General features: G+C 35.8%; 1 protein-coding gene across 3 annotated transcripts in view; it reads right to left on the minus strand.

Moving 5' to 3' along the window:
• The window catches only part of LOC107589921 (docking protein 6-like), a 106,450-nt gene that overhangs the window by 7,765 nt on the left and 81,695 nt on the right, over positions 1–16,990 (minus strand). For all 3 annotated transcript variants that reach the window (XM_016278494.1, XM_016278495.1, XM_016278496.1), the window contains exons 5-7: positions 13,245–13,434; positions 12,825–12,963; positions 8,712–8,820 (exon numbers count right to left, since the gene is read on the minus strand). In XM_016278494.1, coding sequence (XP_016133980.1) covers positions 8,712–8,820; positions 12,825–12,963; positions 13,245–13,434 — 438 coding nt within the window. The remainder of the gene's footprint in view (positions 1–8,711; positions 8,821–12,824; positions 12,964–13,244; positions 13,435–16,990) is intronic.

Here is a 16,990-nt window from a genome sequence, read left to right on the forward strand (position 1 = left end):
AAAGAGTTAATATAATTTTGATTGTATTCGTCTGAAAGCAGAAAGTCATATACACCTAGGATGGCTTGAGGGTGAGTAAATCATGGGGTAATTAAAATTTTTGGTTGAACTATCCCTTTAATAAAGCCATTTAGTAGTATTTATTTATTGCCATTTAATTACAGTGGATTACAAAAAAACGGATAAAATAAAAATAACTAGCTAATAACTAGGGATGTCCCAAGCCGATCTCAAGGATCAGGATCAGGGCCAATTAGGGGCCAGATTTACTAAACAGGGCAAATTTGTGCGAGGGCACATTTCCAAAACAGCGCCAATGGGTGTAGAAAATTAAAAGTGATTTACTGACAATGTGCAAATTAAAGAACACAGATGCAACATCTAATTTTCATAATGACCAACGCAATCTACCAAGTGCTGCGCAAATTAGCGTAATGATATGTTCAGATTCGAATAATATGTTCTTCTGGCATTCCAAATAAATTAATATGTGTGGAAAAAATCCTCTCCCTTCTACCACATGCTATCGGTTCTCTGCGGTGCCTGCGGTTACAATAAATGCAGTAATTTCAAGCGCAAAATAGTTTAAGACATTTTTTGCGGGGGCATTAAATAATGGCACAAATACCAGTAATTTGATGTGCGCAAACATTAATAAATCGCATTGCGTGATTCATTTTAATACTCTTCTCCCATAAATTATGCATCTGAAAGGGAAACTGTCATGTCGGTGTCGTGCAGTAGGTGGCGGTATGCATGGTTTGCCAACCTCCATTAAAAGAAAAAGACGACGCTCAAATGTGCACGCTCAGCCGCCATTAAAACCAAAATTAAGAAGAAATGTGCGTGCGTGACATGCGAGAACCAGTGAGGTTCTAGTGCGTCACACACGTTTGAGCTTCTGTGTTCAGTGTATTTGATGCACATTTTTGTAATGATCTCTCATCCATTTATCATTTACTTTTGTCTGATGTCATAACGTGTTGCTATGGGTTGCGTCTTGCTTCAGATTTGGTGTTGTGACCAGACACTAGGAATACACAAGTATCGGATTAGGACTCAGTATGGGCAGACACTCAATATTTGTTTCGGATCGGATTGGGGGCACAAAAAACCTGATCGGGACATCCTTACTAATAATTAAAATAATACAATCACACAGACACACACACATACATGCATAGAGCTAATGTCTCTAAAGAAAAGTACAAAATATTATTTTCTATTTCAACTAAAAAAATGGTGGACATTTCTCAGATAAATGGTCAATTTAAATGAATGAAATTGATTTGACTGGGATTTTTTTTGTCCACTACATACTTCTATGCATCAGTAAACTCAGATTGTCCTGCTCTGAAAGTTAATTTACATTAAGCCCAATCTGCTCACACATAACCTGCCGTCACCAGACAGCCACTCACCGCAAGGTGATTATAAACCTAAAGGCCAAAGTAAATGAGCCAAACTAATGAAGGCAGAAGAAAAGGTTTTAAGCAAAAGCCTCCATTTTCAAAAGTCTAAAATTGGGTAGTTGAGAAACAACATGTCCATGAATTTTCCCCTTGCATCATCCAGATTTCAGGCTAAATGTTTGACAGTTTAGATTTACATATTTTAGATTTAATTAATGTATTAATTAATTTATTTACACAGTTAATTTAAATAGATGTGTGATGTAACAAATGCGTTGTTAAAAGTACAAATATTCAATGGAATCTAACTAATATGAGGTCATAAAATACCAATTATATACTGTATGTAAACTGACTTATTTTTTACATTTAAATTTGAATGCCTGGTGTGGCCTTACACTTTTAAATGCAAACCTTTATAGATTGTTTACATTAAATATCAGTCAGTGGCTAATATGGCCATTATCCGCACAGGAATCAGTAACACTAGTTAACGAATACACAGCTGTAAGAGTAACAAAAATAACACTTCTCTGCAAAAGTACGCCTACTCATGTTTTTGCTGAAGGAAACACACACACACACACACACACACACAGAGTACAATCTTTGACAGGGAACAGAAGAGTCCCAATCAGTAGAAAAGCAAGATGCAGCTGGTCAAAATGACACACATGGGACCAATCAGGCATATCAAACCACTCCAGAGCATTCCCAAGACCCGAAACGGCAGCATGTGAGCGTGTATATACAGTATAATAAGAAAAGCTCTCTCCTTCCTCCTTGTCTGAATCTTCCAGAAAAGCCTCTTTATACCATCGCTGCTAGGTTGGAGCTGCTGGGAGCGTGCTGTCTGGCAGGGAGGCACACAGATTGAGTCTGTTGTGCATTGATTTCAGATTACAGAGATGGTGAGGTATACGAAGATGGGCATTTTTGAGTCTGTATATGGACTGGACTGGACCAGCACGAACCCAGACAACCATGTGCTTAGTGCAAGTGTTCGTACAGTGGCATAAAATGCTAAGTTAGTCATCTAATTTTTTGTTTTAAGACTGGTCGTAACATTTTAATGTTGGTTACATAAAAACATAAATTGGTCTAATTTGAATCCAAAAAATATGTATCATTACCTCTTGGTAACTACTAGTTGGTCAAACAGTCTTAACAGAGGCAAAGTTTATGCAGCTGGCCCCTGAAAAAAGTGTGGAACTGAATTAACCTGTGTGTGTGTCTTACAAAGTGTGAGCTCTCTGCTCACAGTTCACTGTTACAGTAATTATGCTAGATATAATTATGACACAAGGGGAGCTTTCTATAGTGGTGTAATTGAAAGCTTCACAGTATTGCAGCGTGTTAAATCTGCTGTGAAAATAAATCTGCATTGTTAATCATTTTGATTTTTTAAATCTTTTATTTAAAAAATTCACATAAATCTAACCTTTCATTGGAGAATAAGAATTTAAAATGGGGGGAAATATCATTATGACAAATGTTTTTTATGTGTTAGAAATGTTTAAATGTTAGAAATTCTTATGAGTAAAATATCTGTGAAGTATATGCCCATTCATATTTACAATTTTGCGCATACCAGGGTGATTATGAACATGAAATTATCCAGGCATGGCTTCCTGTTTCACAGGAATATAAATAATTATTTAATACACGAGTTTCACAATTAGAGTTGAATTACTGAAATAAATGAACTTTTCCACGACATTCTAATTTATTGAGATGCACCTGTATATCGTCCTACTGCACGCTGAGGAGGAGAGTTTGAGTGGTTAAAGACTCTCCGAGGACCACAGCTGGAGAATTGCAGAAAATTGTTGAGTCTCAGGGTGAGAAAACCTAAAAAAAAAAAAAAAAATCAAACAGCACCTACACCGCATGTTGTTTGGGAGGGTTTCAAGAAAAAAAAATAAGAAAAGAAAATGCTCTCATCCGAAAACAATCCCCAGCATATTCTGTTGTCAGACACGACTGGAACTTCAAATGGGACTGGCTTCTATGGTCAGATGTAACTAAAAAAATTGCTTTTTAGCAACAAACACTCAAGATGGGTTTGGTACACACAGGGATAAAAAGTACCCCATGTGTACAATGACATATAATGCTGTATTTTTAATGTTGTTGGCCTATATTTCTGCTGGAGGTCCTGGACATCTTGTTTAGATACATAACATCTTTGATTCTATCAAATACCAACAGATAAAAAAAAATCTAAAAGTGACTGACACTGTTAGAAATCTTATAATGGGCCATGTTTGGATGTCTTCCAACCGACAATAATCCAAAAACAAACCTTAAAAAACAACACAAAAATGGGCCACTGAGCACAAAACCAAGCTTCTGCTATGGCCATTCCAGTTCCCTGACCTGAACCCTATAGAAAATGAGTGTGGTGAACTGAAGAGGAGAAGCACCATCATGGAGCTGGGAATCTGAAGGGTCTGGAGAGATTCTGGGTGAAGGAATTGTCTCTGATCTCTTGTCAGGTGCTCTCTAACCTCATCAGGCATTATAGGAGAAAACTCAGAGCTGTTATTATGCCAAATGGAGGTTTCAAAAAGCATTGAATAAAAGGGTGCCGTTAATTGTGTCCAATGTGTATTAGAGAAAAACATTTATGTCATAATGATATTTCCCCCCATTTTAAATTCTTATTCTCCAATGAAATGTTAAATTTATGTGAATTTTTTAAATAAAAGATCAAAATGATTAACAATGCAGATTTATTTTCACAGCCTTCTTTGTTCATATTTACCAAGGGTGCCAATAATTCGGACCTCGACTGTAAGTAAAAATTGTGAGATATAAACTCCAAATTCTGAGAACATATAACATTTTTAAAATGTAAATGTGTTGTGTTTTTTCAGAATTTTTTCCTCCCTCTATTTTTTTTTTTTATGATTTAATACAAATGTATTACCAATAAACAGTGGATATCAAATGAATGCATAAAACTTAATATTTTAAAATGTAATCAAATGAAAACAATTATTTTTAAATGTACAATACCTTTTAAACTAACAATACCTACAGAAGTTTACTTTTCAAAACATGGACAAAAAAGTATTGTGTGAAAGCAGTCTTTTTCAGGTTAATATTCACAGACACTAGTCTATACTGCGATTTGATTCATTGTACAGCCCTACTTTTGATTTACTCATCCAAAATTTGGCAAATTCTGTGACAGACAAGTACTGTAGTTGAATTTAAAGACATTATTGTGACATTATTATTTCACCTTCTCTAAGGTGGTTAAAAAAAGTAATATACTGCAAGGCTATTTGTAACAGGAAGTATTTATTAATTGTGCTACATGTCTTGGAGGGGAATGAGGTGATCCATTTTTACCAGAACATACAGTATGACTCATATAATGTGAGTCAGCAAATCCATACCTGCTGACTACAAATTTATCTTGTGACCAAATGTACGCTGCCAGTTTGGCCCCTGTTTTCTATCTTTCACCTGAGCTGTGACTGAACCAGCATCAACATAACACTTTCCAGGCATTATTTCTCATTCATGATTCTATAGAAATCATACCTAAATTCTAAATATGGTGCTCAATAAATATTTCTTATTATTATCAATGCTGGAAATGGTTTCTTTTGTAACATTATAAATGCCTCTCTTTCAATGATAAATTTAATGCATCCTTGCTGAATAAAAAATACGGACCCCAAACGTTTGAACAATGGTGTACATTTTATTATTTATTACTTAATGACTTAAATAATAATTACTTATTATTGAACTTACATTTTATTTTATTGAAACATTTGACGTTTATATAAAAAAATATTTAAATGTACACAAACTAATGAGCCGTTAAACGAATATACTGAACATTACATACTGCTTGTTAATGATCAGCTGTCACCAATTAATCTTTGCTCACTGATTTATTAATGTAATATCCTTTCTTCAAGTGTGAATTATTAGATTTATGCCATGAACTGTATATTATCGCATGCAGCAGTGCGGTGGGTTGTTCATATGCATGCTGATTGATTAAGAAAAAGCATCTTATTCTGTATATGCCATCTTACGCAGGTGGCAAAGTCCTCTATTCAGCACAATTCGCAAGGAGAGTGCTGTTGCACAGCAGAGATCTTTGTAATATTTTCCATTTTCCTCTCACGGAAGGCGCGCACTCTCATTGACTCTTCAACCTAAACACCGTCCTTCAACATGGTGATGCACTCAATTTATTCACTGAAAAAAAAGCAGCATTCTGCTGAATTTGTATTTCTGAGGGAAGCTGATGAGGAGGGGGAACATTCACTATATCAGGCTAACATCTCAACAATGGGAATGCCACAATGATGAATGAGACAGTGGTTTTAAGGCCGGCTGCCTCAGAGGTAGATACATCAGCAGCTGGAGCTGCCTCAAAACATTTATTCACTGATTAGGGACGCAAATATTGTGTCATTATAGCCAATACTCTTTTTGTGCTCTCACACCGATGCATTCATATGACCAAATATCCTTGTGAAATTGCATAACAGTAAAAGCACAGGTTATTCACATATGACAAAGGACGGTTTTGACAGCTTGACAAAAACCGAGGCACCAAAACCATGTGGTGTCTAGTTATCTCTCACCAGGCAGATTAACTCATCTCTCTCCCAGCAGATGGACATATCATTTCCCTAATGCGATGTGTCTCTGGACCACATGGACCTCTCTCAGTTAACACACTCTTCCAATCCAACACTCAAAAGCATTAGCTAAAAGATTATCCATGAGAAATGAAAAAATAAAATAATAAATCAATGGCGCACAAATAGCAAGTAGATGCAATATGTATTTTTGTAACATGGATATGCCATTTAAATGTGCATCAGTGAGGGGAGCAGCAAAAAAATATTTAAAAGTTAAAGAATAAGTTTAAAAATTGTCATTATTTACTGAATTAAAAAAAAAAGTATATATTGTAGAATGACTAAGCTGCTCTTTTCCATACAATGAAAGTGAATTGAGAGTGATTTTCAAAGCAAGATTATTAGTGAATCTCAAGTTTAATTTGTTCTGTTCCTCACACAAAGCTATTGTATATCTTCTGAAGACTTAGAAAATAGTGCATGAGTCAAACTAAATATAGTTAGAAAAATCTTTCTTCACTACATTCACTGTGATGAAAAGAGCAGCTTGAATATTCCGCTGAAATTCTCTTATTCCATGGAAGAAAGTAAGTAAAGAATAGTTACAAAAACTATTCTGTTCTTCTGGTCTGTTCTCTTCACACAAAGTTATTGCAGAGCTTCTGAAGACTCAAAAAATAGTGCACATGTCAAACAAACTACTTTTATAATAATTTAATGGTGGTTTTTGGGGGCTTTCACACCGGACAAACCTTTTCATTGTTCCTAGTACTATTGGCGCAAGTACCCACTTTTTGGTGTATTCGCACAGCAGGAACTAGGAATGGTTTTAGTTCTAGGAACTCCGTTTGGAGGAACTAAATTAGCTCCTACTTCAGAGTAGGGTCTAAAACAGTTCTATAGGAACTACCAGTGACATAAGTGTCTGTTGCTTACATTGGCCAAACGCATACAAAACACCAGCTACCCACTGAACCCATGTCTTGTCTTTATGTGGGGTATCAGAGTTCTAACCTGTAAAAGGCGTTAGATTGTGTTATTGATGTTGGTTTTATTATGGTTATATTTAATGCAGTTCGTTTGTATAATGTTTGTTTCTTTCCAAGGTTACATTATTGTGAATTAGCTTAGTGTAGAAGACAATGTACCTGGTAAAACATACCTGGTGTGCCCAAAAAGGGGGCGTAGACTGGCCTTTATAAGCCTCAGCCAGACTCCAGTTCTTTGCTTGTTCACCAAGTCAAAGCAAGCATGCTACTGTGGTGCCGTGAGCTGAAAAACCTATTTTGTACGGTATGCATACTTTTGTATATATTTGGATACTTATATATCTTTGATTTATTTATTTGGTTGCTTTGGTACTTTGTATTTTTTTGCTTTTTTTTTGTTGGGACTGTTCACTTGTAAATGATTCTTCACGGTTGGACTATTGGACTTTCGGTGCACCTGTAAATAAACATCACCATAATCTAAAGAGTACTTGTGGGTTGAGCCATCCTTTTTTTCCCTTTTGGACATTAACACGCCCGCAGTAGACCCTGCCAAAAGTTAAATTCTTCAAAAGTCTACTGCATCACACCATGTAAAAATATTTACTCCATGAACATGGAAAACAGTGATAACGGCCTGTTGTCTGCAGCGTTGTGTTCTTTTCTCAGCCTCGATGATATATAACAATGCAAGTTGTCATAGCAGATTTAGTCAAATTTTCATACTCTTTCAAATCGCATATACACTGTATTGTGCGTTTATATTCCATCTCCGTTATCACAAAGCCCACAACACACAACAAAAACAGCTCACAGATTCCTCCATTCACAGGTTATTTACGTTTGTAAATGCAGTGAATGAAGATGTTGCTGTCGGCCGCTTCAGAGTACCCGCTGCCGGTGCAAATGCAACCTGGAAAATGGCCCAAGGGGGAAATTGGTTCTCTAGGAACCACCATGCTGGCTATTTCCTAGAACTACGTGGTGTGAAAGCCCCTATTGTTCTGAAAGCTCCTGGTTCCCATTCACTTTCACTGTAAGGAAAAGAGCAGCTTAAACACTCTGCTAAACGTCTTCTTATTATGTTCCATGGAAGAAAAAGTAAAACTGGTTTGCAACAATATGAGAGTAAATAAATGACATGTTCTGTAATCATCTTGTATTTATGAATGTATTTGTTGGAGAAACATCAAAAATGTTTTTATAAGCATAAATACAGTAAGGTTCTGCTGACACAATTGTTTCAATTAGATGAATAAAAACTAATCAGCTACTTTATGCAAATCTGCTCCCTATGCGGAACTCAGCTTTACTGGTATTTCAAGATCACTATGGAAACCTTCCATGCTTAATTTACGCTCACTTTAATTCACATGGTGAATTAAATCCACCAGCTAAACTAATGCAGTACTGCATTCAAACCGTCATACAAAACACCTTTCACTCAAGGACTCCAGAAAGGCCAGCAGGATGTAAAAAACATGGTATACGCACAAATGTGTTGCCATATCAATGCTTTACTCAATCCTCGCATTGATTTATTTTACCCAAGCAAAGGGGCCAGTGTTTCTCACCAATTTATAAATGTACCATGTGGAGCTTCAGATGAAATCGTCACCCTCATAAGTACGACAGACATATAAAGATGGTGTTTTCACTGAGCCGTGGAGTGGGAAGGAGCTCTGTCTTACCTTGGTAATTGCAGATGTCTCCCACGCTGTTCTGACGCGTGATGTGGTGCCAGTAAGCGCTTCGCGGGAGAGATATCGACTTTGTTAATGTGCTCTCGTTTGAAAGAGTCTGTGAAGCAGAGCAGAAAATCATTGGGTTACATTGGTTATATTTCCAGTCAAATCACTCGGAAAGGGCTTACGCTGACAAGATTTCAAAGACCGAGACTCTCCGGTAAACAGCACCCCTCCATTAGGCTGTTTTGATCATTACAGATGACAGGTGGAGTGTGATGTCATTACAGCCTTTTAAAAAGAGCATTTATCACAGCATTTTAAGAGAATTTCGTAAATCCAAACCAATAAAGACTCTTAGCGGGACTCTTGATCAAGATTTCAGAGCGAGCAGCATTTTTGGCAGGGGTCCTGGATGGCGAGATCTGAGCGGAGGGCCATATGGTCAAGTCTCATCAGCCTCCACTGAAGGCCTTAGAGATGACAGCACAGATTCACTGCCAGCAAGGCAGCGGCGCAGTTTAAATAGCACAGGAAAGACCATCCGCATCATGCGACTGAACGATTCATCAGCCTCGCTAGCTTCAGGGGGTTCAGAGAAATAACCAAAATGTGCTTTCAATGACACATTGATAGCCAAAATGGTAGGATAACATTTTAAGGCATTAGTGTTCAGAAGCTTTGAACACTTAAATACTCCTGAGGCTGTTATTTCTGTCGTTATCTTGCAACTAAGATGGGTCTCAAATCCATTTACATTTTATTCAAAGCGACTTCAATTGCATTGAAGGTATGCGTTTTATCAGTATGCACATTCTTGGGATTCAAACTCTTGACCTTGATGTTGCTAACGTCATGCTCTACCAGTTGAGCTATAGGAACACATAAGTGCAACATTTCTGAAGGTACTCGACCAATAGTGCAGTTCAGGATTAGTTGACAGCAGCTGATTTTCAAAGATGTCAGTGTTCTGTGACCTGGATTTATGAAACATCACATACTGTTCACTGTGCAAGCAAGGAAGCGGGAAAACATACTTAGAAAACTGGCAGAATCTTAACAGGGAAGCTGCAGTCCTGATATTTAATTACTGTATATTGTGCGGTGATAAAAGGTTGATTTAGGCTATCTGATCTAAGGTAATAATTAGTGCTGTCAAAATTAGCGCGTTAACGCATGCAATTAATTTTTCCAGTTTAGCGGCATTAAAAATTTAGCAATTTTCTGCTTTGACCTAAATAGAGGGGTCATATGATGCGATTTCAAGTTTTCCTTTCTCTTTGGAGTGTTACAAGCTGTTCGTGAATAGATAAGATCCCTAAAGTCGCAAAGACTAAAGTCTCAAACCCAAAGAGATATTCTTTATAAAAGTTAAGACTAGTCCACACCCTCCTAAATGCCTTGTTTAAACACGCCCCCACATGTCTACGTCACGATGTGGGAAGATTTGCATAATGCCGCCCAAATGTTCACGCAAAGAAAGAAGGCGTAACTTTATTGCTGCTGCCACCGCCACCGCCATGTTGTGAAGACACTGTGTGTTTTGTTGTGAAAGCGAAAATACTTTATTTGGCCTTCCAAAAGAGGACACGACTAGAAATAAACACATTATATTACACCAAATACACAAAATAATGTTCTTTTTAGCAACATCAAATGACCCCCTTTAACGCAGGGGCGGGGCTAGGGTTGGCCACCCTTACTCACAACTGCTGCTTCCGTCTCTTTTTTTTCTTGATAAGAATTGCGTTTATTTAAATGCAGAACATCTTTACGACCACATCAAATGGGAGACTTTTCAGACGTGCACTCCACTTTGCTTCAGTGACAGGTGCTAGTCAAACGAGTGCAGAAACGGTACAGGTGACGAGGCAACTTCAGTGGGACATCAGTGAACTGCGGTCAGATGAGTTGTTCGTAAAAATTGTTTTTACTAACATGTTTCCTGTCCTGTCAGCTGTTATACTGTGCTTGAAGTGCATGCTCTTCAATTGCATGCACAAATGTGGCGGCGCACTGTATATAATTTCATAAAGCGCGAAATAAACTACAAGCATGCAATGTCGTAGTTATGCCGTCAATTAAGTCATGAAGCTACCAAAAAGGCGATTAAAGCTGCCTTACAACTGTGCATATACTGTATGTATATATTTGTTATATATGAGTCACTTTTAAGAATGTGTCAGATCTGCCTCTCGTTTAGCAGCGGCAGCTCTTAAAGTAAAAGCAGCCACATAACCACCCTTACTCACAACTGCTGCTTCCGTCTCTTTTTTTTCTTGATAAGAATTGCGTTTATTTAAATGCAGAACATCTTTACGACCACATCAAATGGGAGACTTTTCAGACGTGCACTCCACTTTGCTTCAGTGACAGGTGCTAGTCAAACGAGTGCAGAAACGGTACAGGTGACGAGGCAACTTCAGTGGGACATCAGTGAACTGCGGTCAGATGAGTTGTTCGTAAAAATTGTTTTTACTAACATGTTTCCTGTCCTGTCAGCTGTTATACTGTGCTTGAAGTGCATGCTCTTCAATTGCATGCACAAATGTGGCGGCGCACTGTATATAATTTCATAAAGCGCGAAATAAACTACAAGCATGCAATGTCGTAGTTATGCCGTCAATTAAGTCATGAAGCTACCAAAAAGGCGATTAAAGCTGCCTTACAACTGTGCATATACTGTATGTATATATTTGTTATATATGAGTCACTTTTAAGAATGTGTCAGATCTGCCTCTCGTTTAGCAGCGGCAGCTCTTAAAGTAATAGCAGCCACATAACCTAATAACCTAGCTGCTGTGATGTCTGTTAATCAAAGAACAAAAGAAAAATGAGGAAATAAATTAACTTTTGTAGCTTTAAGGATTCATCTATATTTAATTCAGAACTTAGTGTTTGATAACTTTATTCAATTTCTGTATATGCTTTTGTAGCTTTAAGGATTCATCTATATTTAATTTAGAACTTAGTGTTTGATAACTTTATTCAATTGCTGTATATTTTCTACTTGCTGAAGGGCACAGGTAGCTAAATATGACATTTATTACATATACAAATGCTGTAAACTCACTGTATTTAGCATATGTCAGTCACTGAAATTATCACATATACAATATCATTCAAAAGTATGGGGTCGGTAAACTTTCAAAGTCTCTTATACTCACCAAGGCTGCATTTATTTGATCAAAAACCGTAATATTGTGAAATATAATTACAATTTAAAACTCTTTTCTATTTGGATCAATTTTAAAATGTAATTTATTCCTGTGATGCAAAGCTGAATTTTCAGCATCATTTCTCCAGTCTCCAGCATCACATGACCCTACAGAAATCATGCTAATATGCTGATTTGGTGCTCAAGAAACATTTCTTATTATTATCAATGTTGAAAACAGTTGTGTTGATTAATATTTTTGGGATAGCCTTAATAAATTAATATAATACTTTTTTTGGATATATAAAAAGTTAAAAAGGACAGCATTTATTTAAAACAGAAATGTAATATAACATTACAAATGACTTTACTGTTATTTTTTGATCAATTCAATGCATCCTTGCTTAATAGTCTTAATTTTTTTTCCAAAACAATAAAATAAATAAAAATCTAACTGATCCCCAAATTTTGCATGGTAGTCTGTTTTGAGACCTAAACCTTGCTTATGATTTTTTGTTTTGTTTAAGGTGATTAAAATCAATAGTTAAATGATAGAAGTGATTATTATTATTATTATTATAGCAATTTAAGTATATTAAAAATCATAAATTAATAAAGATTTGTATCACCTTACAAAACATGTTTAGAATTTTTATGGAAAATCAACTTTGAATCACTAATGAAAACTGAATTGACTAAAAAAGAATGTAATGTCATTCATTCTATAAAATTATATAGATAAATAAAATAACTTAATAAATGGAACCCCTCAAGTTGTCTTTATGGGTGTTCCAGGAAACGCCCTCCATTTTGAACACTTCAATGGAGACTCATTTGTGAAATATGATTGCACTAACACTACGGAATAATACATACAATACCATGTTATAAAATACTAATTTAGAAATGCCTTTCTCTCCGGTGTACCCTGTAGAATTATGGGACGTCTACTTTTACTATACCTGTGAGCTCTTCTCCATCTCCATCATCATGCGTTCATGTTGCTCAGCGATGGACAGTGTGGCAGAGTGAACTCTCTGATAGATCATCTCGCCTTCTCTGGTCTGGAACGTGAACAAACCCTCCCCTGTATCACACATCCTGTAAGAGCACAACACACACACAGACACACACACACATCCGTTAAGCAATTATAGCTTCTATTAGTTTTCAGTACACTCATGTTCTTGTCGTAATAGGCTGAACAGTAAGAGTAGGCTTTAAGGGCAGCCTGCAAGGGAAAGCATATGTTAAATGTTGAGCACAATCATGAATCAGCGAATCAATATCCAGAGCAGCAGAATCAGTACTATTTGATTTATGATGAAAACATCTTGTCAGACAAAAGCACTCCCAACTAGAATCGAATGTCGTTCACACACCTTCCAGACTCAAATGTGAACCAGGTCGAGTCTCTGCCGTATCTCCTCAGGGAGTTGAGCGGCCACATGACCAGCTTGACTCTGGCATTATGGATGTCCCAAAGGTAGATGTTCTCGTGGGTGATCTGCATTGTGCACTCTCCGTAGATGTCCAGATTTGGGGTCGGCATCAAGTAAACATGAAATCTTTCTGGAATAAAAAAATTAATGTACAAGTCATAAGTACTATAGTTAACTAAAACAAAAAATCCTCATTTAAATTACATTTTAAAATTGATCCAAATAGAAAAGAGTTTTAGATTGTAATTATATTTCACAATATTACTGTTTTTGATCAAATAAATGCAGCCTTGGTGACAGTGTTGGGGAAAGTTACTTTTAAAAGTAATGCATTACAATATTGCGCTACTCCCTAAAAAAAACGAATTACGATACTTAGTTACTTTTTATGGAAAGTAATGCGTTACATTACTTTTGCATTACTTTCGCATTACTTTCGCATTACTTTTTAAATATGAGCAAGGCTTGATTGTTTTTAATATAAGAAGGTCTATTTATAGCAAATGTAAAAGCCCTTTCACACCAAAAAGTGTAATGAATAAACCTCAGGCTGAAGGAAAAGTAAATTCACGTCTGTACAGTAGAACGCAGGAGAAGAAACACTCTTCAGCAATTAAAACAAAGAAGCACAATTGTTAGTTTATCTAAAGTCACTTTTGCTTATTAGTATGGTTGAACTGGATCATCAGAGGTCAGCAGCAAAGACATTGGTTAATAAAATGGGATTAGATACATTTGTGTTATTTAACATATTTAATGATTGCAGGTTTGCGTCATATTCTGAGTTTGCATTTCACCGTTTTAATTCATTTTGATGAATACTAAATCTGTTTTTTGTGAGTGGGATGAATTAATGCACATTCACATTTAGTCTAGAACTACAGTAACATCATGTTCTCACAGCGCACACAACGCCTCTGCACTTCTGATTTCTCCCAATATGGGGGGACAGGAGACTTGTCAGTCAATAAATGGGAAAACAAAGTAACTGGCGTCACTTTTTTGAAAAAGTAACTCAGATATTTTCTTGTAAATTAAAAAAGTAATGCGTTACTTTACTAGTTACTTGAAAAAAGTAATCTGATTATGTAACTCGCGTTATTTGTAATGCATTACCCCCAACACTGCTTGGTGAGTATAAGAGACTTTGAAAAAAACTTTACCGACCCCATACTTTTAATTGATATTGTATATGTGATCATTTCAGTGATTGACATATGCTAAATACAGTAAGTTTACAGCATTTTTATATGTAATAAATGTCATATTTAGCTACCTGTGCCCTTCAGCAAGTAGAAAATATACAGAAATTGAATAAAGTTCTCATCATTCCTCATTTTAATTAGTTAAACTAGATGTACTAAAATAACTAAAACTGAACTAAAAGCTAATAAAACTATATAGAAATGTATAAAAAAAGACAAAAACACACAACAAACAGACCAAAACTTTAACATAAAAAAAAAAAAAAAAAAAAATGCATTCAAAATATTAATAAAATTATAATTGTATCTCAATAATGCTAAAGTAAGTATCACAGATTGGGTTAAAATAAAATAAAATAAAATAATAAAATAAAAATACTTGAAACCATTGTATAAATTAAAATTAAAAACTTAATTTGATCTCTTCAGATGCAGAAAGCTTTGAACAAAGAAAAACTCTTGAGAATGTGACTGTATTTGTAATAAAATAAAATGTACAAATATTTCATTTTAGCTATTAATGAAAATAATAATGATATAATATTTAATTAATTAAAAATTTAATGATATAATATTATATTATTTATGATGCATTAAATATTTATTGAAATTGTGTTCACAACACAATTTATTTTACATCTGTACATGTGATATCTTTACAAATATTTAAATGGAGGGGGAAAAAAATTGATCGGTAGTAGATAGTATATAGTAGACAGTAGTTTTTTCCATTGGCAAATTGATTCGATCACTAAAAGTAGCTTTTATATATCAGATTGGAGCCATGAAGCTGAAGGGGTCAGGCTGTAAAAAATGTACAGTATTTTTGCAAAAGTGACTTTTTAAATAATAAAAACTCTAATAATTAATTCTTTTAAGAAAGCAGGATGACAAAACTGAATGGTTACTATTATAGTAACCATTCAGTTTTGCCATCCTGCTTTCTAAATGAAGTAAATAACTCAAAAAGGTTCAGCAACAATAGCAGCTTACACTGACAGAAATTACCAATGTTTTATGTTAAAGAAAATTCATAACAGGGTAAATAGTTTCTTTAACAGATATGAAAATGTTGCAGACTGTTGTTTGATCGACATTTCTTTTAATAATAATTAAATTTGCTTAAAAAAAGGGCAACCACCGTGGCGGTATAGTCCATTTAGCTGTCATATTTACAGACATCTCAAACAGCTTTTATTTGAGCAGCTGAAAGATTCTGCTCTGCCTAAAGATGACAGAGAATTAAAGGGTACGGCTGGGAATCTCGAGCACATCTCAACAGTGCCATCTAACATGATTATAATTTTTCCAACTGACTATTTTCTCTTCTTGCAGATGCGGCTCTTGCAGTGCACAAAGGTCAACAGATTGTTGCCATAGAGCCGCAGTTGAGCCAACCACGACTGGAGTAACCACACCATCACAATTAGCTCCAAAAAGACAAGGGTGCACTTCATAATCCAAATTAATAGTGCCTAATTATACCTAATGCTTCAAAATAAGCTATGTGTCTCTCCGGAGGAAGAGGCAATGTAATGTGGGGGCTATTTTAGGGATTGTGAAAATTAACTCTGATTTAATTATCGCAGCCCGCCGTTAAGAGGGGTCTAATTGAAGCGCAAATGGCAAACTCTCTGCTCGTTATTCCTCAGCTGTCGAACAGTGGAGAAACGATCATTTTGCTGACCTCCAGCTGATATAATCATATACACATTGCGCTCTCATTATGAAAACAAATCAATATTTGCCTGTCATTTGAGTGAAAAAAATTTGATGATCACTCTATACGGTGTCTGCCGCAGCTTAATGCTTGAATGCTTCGGCAGCACTTGGAGATGAACTGGTATTGATTTTTCTGAATTATGTTTAAAAAAACACTCACATAAACACAGACACAACTCAGGCCATCTCAGACTGAAACAGTCTGATCTGGGAGGAGATGCAGATGCCTTAAAGCAATGGTTCTCAACGTGTGGGGACTGTTTTTATAGTCACAGAAAACATTATATTCAATATAAAATCTCTCTGGAATAAAAAGTCATAAGCACTGCAGACTAGGGTTGTGACGGTGAGGAAATTTTCCCACCGGTTAATCGATATGTGACAACACTGGTAATACCGGTATCACCGTGGGGGCGGGGCGTTCCCTCTTTTCCTCGCTTTCCTTCTCTTTTAAATAGCTTAAAAGCGTCGTGCGCCTTTTACTTTCACTTTCGAATTAGCAGCAATTCGGCTTGAATTGCTTGAATGCAACAACAAAACACAACGTCAAACTCACTTTAGCCTATATATAAAACATAGAACTTTTATTAACAAAACAAATAAAAATACACCATGCTATAGGGCAGGCTATGCCTAATATAAAATAACAAATAACTTACATAAAGTTTAAATAGGTATACAAAACTGGAAATAGGCTAAGTAAACATGTATAATATATAACCAAATAAATAAGAAACGTTTGACGTTTATTAGCAAAAC

This window comes from Sinocyclocheilus grahami, unplaced genomic scaffold, assembly GCF_001515645.1.
Source record: "Sinocyclocheilus grahami isolate Dianchi unplaced genomic scaffold, SAMN03320097.WGS_v1.1 scaffold122.1, whole genome shotgun sequence".
Lineage (NCBI taxonomy): Eukaryota > Metazoa > Chordata > Actinopteri > Cypriniformes > Cyprinidae > Sinocyclocheilus > Sinocyclocheilus grahami.